General features: G+C 32.2%; 1 protein-coding gene across 1 annotated transcript; it reads left to right on the top strand.

The window, feature by feature from the left end:
* Window positions 1–254: 254 nt before the first annotated feature.
* On the top strand, window positions 255–1,979 carry COQ2 (para-hydroxybenzoate--polyprenyltransferase, putative; the record flags this gene model as incomplete). The annotated part of the gene is made up of 1 exon (XM_029006227.1): window positions 255–1,979. The coding sequence occupies one exon, from the start codon at window positions 255–257 to the stop codon at window positions 1,977–1,979; it is 1,725 nt and encodes a 574-aa protein (XP_028862738.1).
* Window positions 1,980–2,242: the final 263 nt, after the last annotated feature.

Here is a 2,242-nt window from a genome sequence, read left to right as displayed (position 1 = left end):
TTTATTTTTTGTTTTTTGCGATTTTCTGATATGTGTTTATTTAGTACAAACGGGTAATTGTTTGTCGGGAGGTATGTGAGTACATATACATACATACATACATACATACATACTTAAATACGTATACCCCTTCACAGTAACGAAAACGTGCCCTCATTTTTGCACCCTCCATACACACCCCTGACAAGCACAAGCGCGCATTACCACCATTTACGTTTTATCTTACTTTATTATCAACAAAGACAAACGTATTAATGAATAAGCGGCAGTGTATTAGGAATTTTAAAAGTTTAGTTAAGAAAGGGAATGTTCTCTATGTAGAGGAGAAAGGGTATGGTCATTATGTAGAGAATAAAAAATATGGTCGTTATGTAGAGAATAAGGAGTATGGCCGATATGCAGAGAATAAAGAGTATGGCCGATATGCAGAGAATAAAGAATATGGCCGATATGCAGAGAATAAAGAGTATGGCCAATATGCAGAGAATAAAGAATATGGTCGCTATCCAGAGAATAAAGAATATGGCCGCTATTCAGAGAATAAAGAGTATGGCCAATATGCAGAGAATAAAGAATATGGTCGCTATCCAGAGAATAAAAAATATGGCCGCTATTCAGAGAATAAAGAGTATGGCCGATATGCAGAGAATAAAAAGTATGGTCGCTATCCAGAGAAGGAAAAGAATGGCCTCTTCCCGACGGAGGTAGCATCAAAGGGGGGAAGAGAAAATTATCTTAGCTACCAAACGTTTTATCTCTTTAGTAAAGGAAAAAATGTGGACATGTTAAAATTGGGTAAATCGATGAGGACGATGAAGCCTAGTATGTATCATAATATGTTTGTCCTCATAGGGAGGAATTTAGAATTAAAACATCTTCCTCTCGTTTTAGAAAAGCATAATACAAATAAGATCATAAGGAGTTGTTATTCCTCTGTGCATGGAGAGAACAGTAATAGAAGGAAGAACAAACACATATGGTCTAACTACAATTTTACCGATATGATTAAAACAAATTTAAAAAATTATATAATACTGTCAAGAATGAATATCCCCACAGGGTTTTATTTACTGTTTTATTCAGCACTATACGGATACATTTTAACATACGACATGAACAATTTAATTATACATATTAATAATAATTATGAACTGAGATGGGAAGCAATAAAAGAAATAGGGAATAACATTGCTCTTTTTCTAATTGGGAGTATTAATAGTAGAATAGTAGGTTGTATTATAAATGATTTGTTTGATAGGAAATTTGATAAGCACGTCGAAAGAACAAAAAATAGACCGTTAGCAAATGAAACTATGAGTATTCGGACAGCTATAACATATATGTGTATACATGGATGTATATCTCTTTTAACATTATTTCAATTTGATTACCAAACAGTATGTACAGGTTTAATATCAACCATTTTTATTATCACATATCCATTATTAAAGAGAATTACATATTATGCTCAGGTATATCTATCTTTTACATTTAATCTTGGCTTCTTCATATCCTCAAGTATTAATATAAATTTAGTTGAAAATATACTTCCACTTACTTTAAGTTTTTTACCCTTATGTTACTTAACTATTATATATGATACAATATATGCATATCAAGATAAACAAGATGACATAAAATTAAATTTAAGATCGTTAGCTATAAAATGGAATAAGAATACTTTAAAAAATTCAAAATTGTTGGCTTTACATATGACTTACTTATTTTATCTCTCTGCTTACCTCTTCAATATACACTACTCTTACTATATTCTATCTACATGTAACGTCCTCTATTTATATTACAGTATTAGTAATATTTCCATAGATGACAAACAGGAATGTATGAATTTTTTTAAAAAGAGCAAATACTTCTTACTTCTAATCGCACTCTCAGCTTTATTTGCAAAAATGTGCGAACTGCACAAGAAGGAACTCCATAGGGAAGGGGATGGCATCCAAGTAGGAGTAGAGGCATAGTAGAAACCACGACCTAGTATTAATGATTACCCAGAATAAATTGCACAATCCACACCTACATTATTATGCTCCCCTAGTAGATAGACGAAAAAAAATTAGCATCTGTGGTAATTCTTTTTTTCTACTGAGCATACCGCGCATAGTACTACGCTTAATATATAAACAAGCAACTCCCATCTCAAACCTTTACAGCACTGTTCGTTTTGTCTATCAAACTACGCTTTCGTAAAGTGTATATTTCTAACAGCGCTTCTATTATTCCC

This window comes from Plasmodium malariae, assembly GCF_900090045.1.
Source record: "Plasmodium malariae genome assembly, chromosome: 11".
Taxonomy (NCBI): domain Eukaryota; phylum Apicomplexa; class Aconoidasida; order Haemosporida; family Plasmodiidae; genus Plasmodium; species Plasmodium malariae.
Note: the sequence above shows the minus strand (reverse complement) of the source record. Positions and strands in the feature narration are given on the sequence as shown.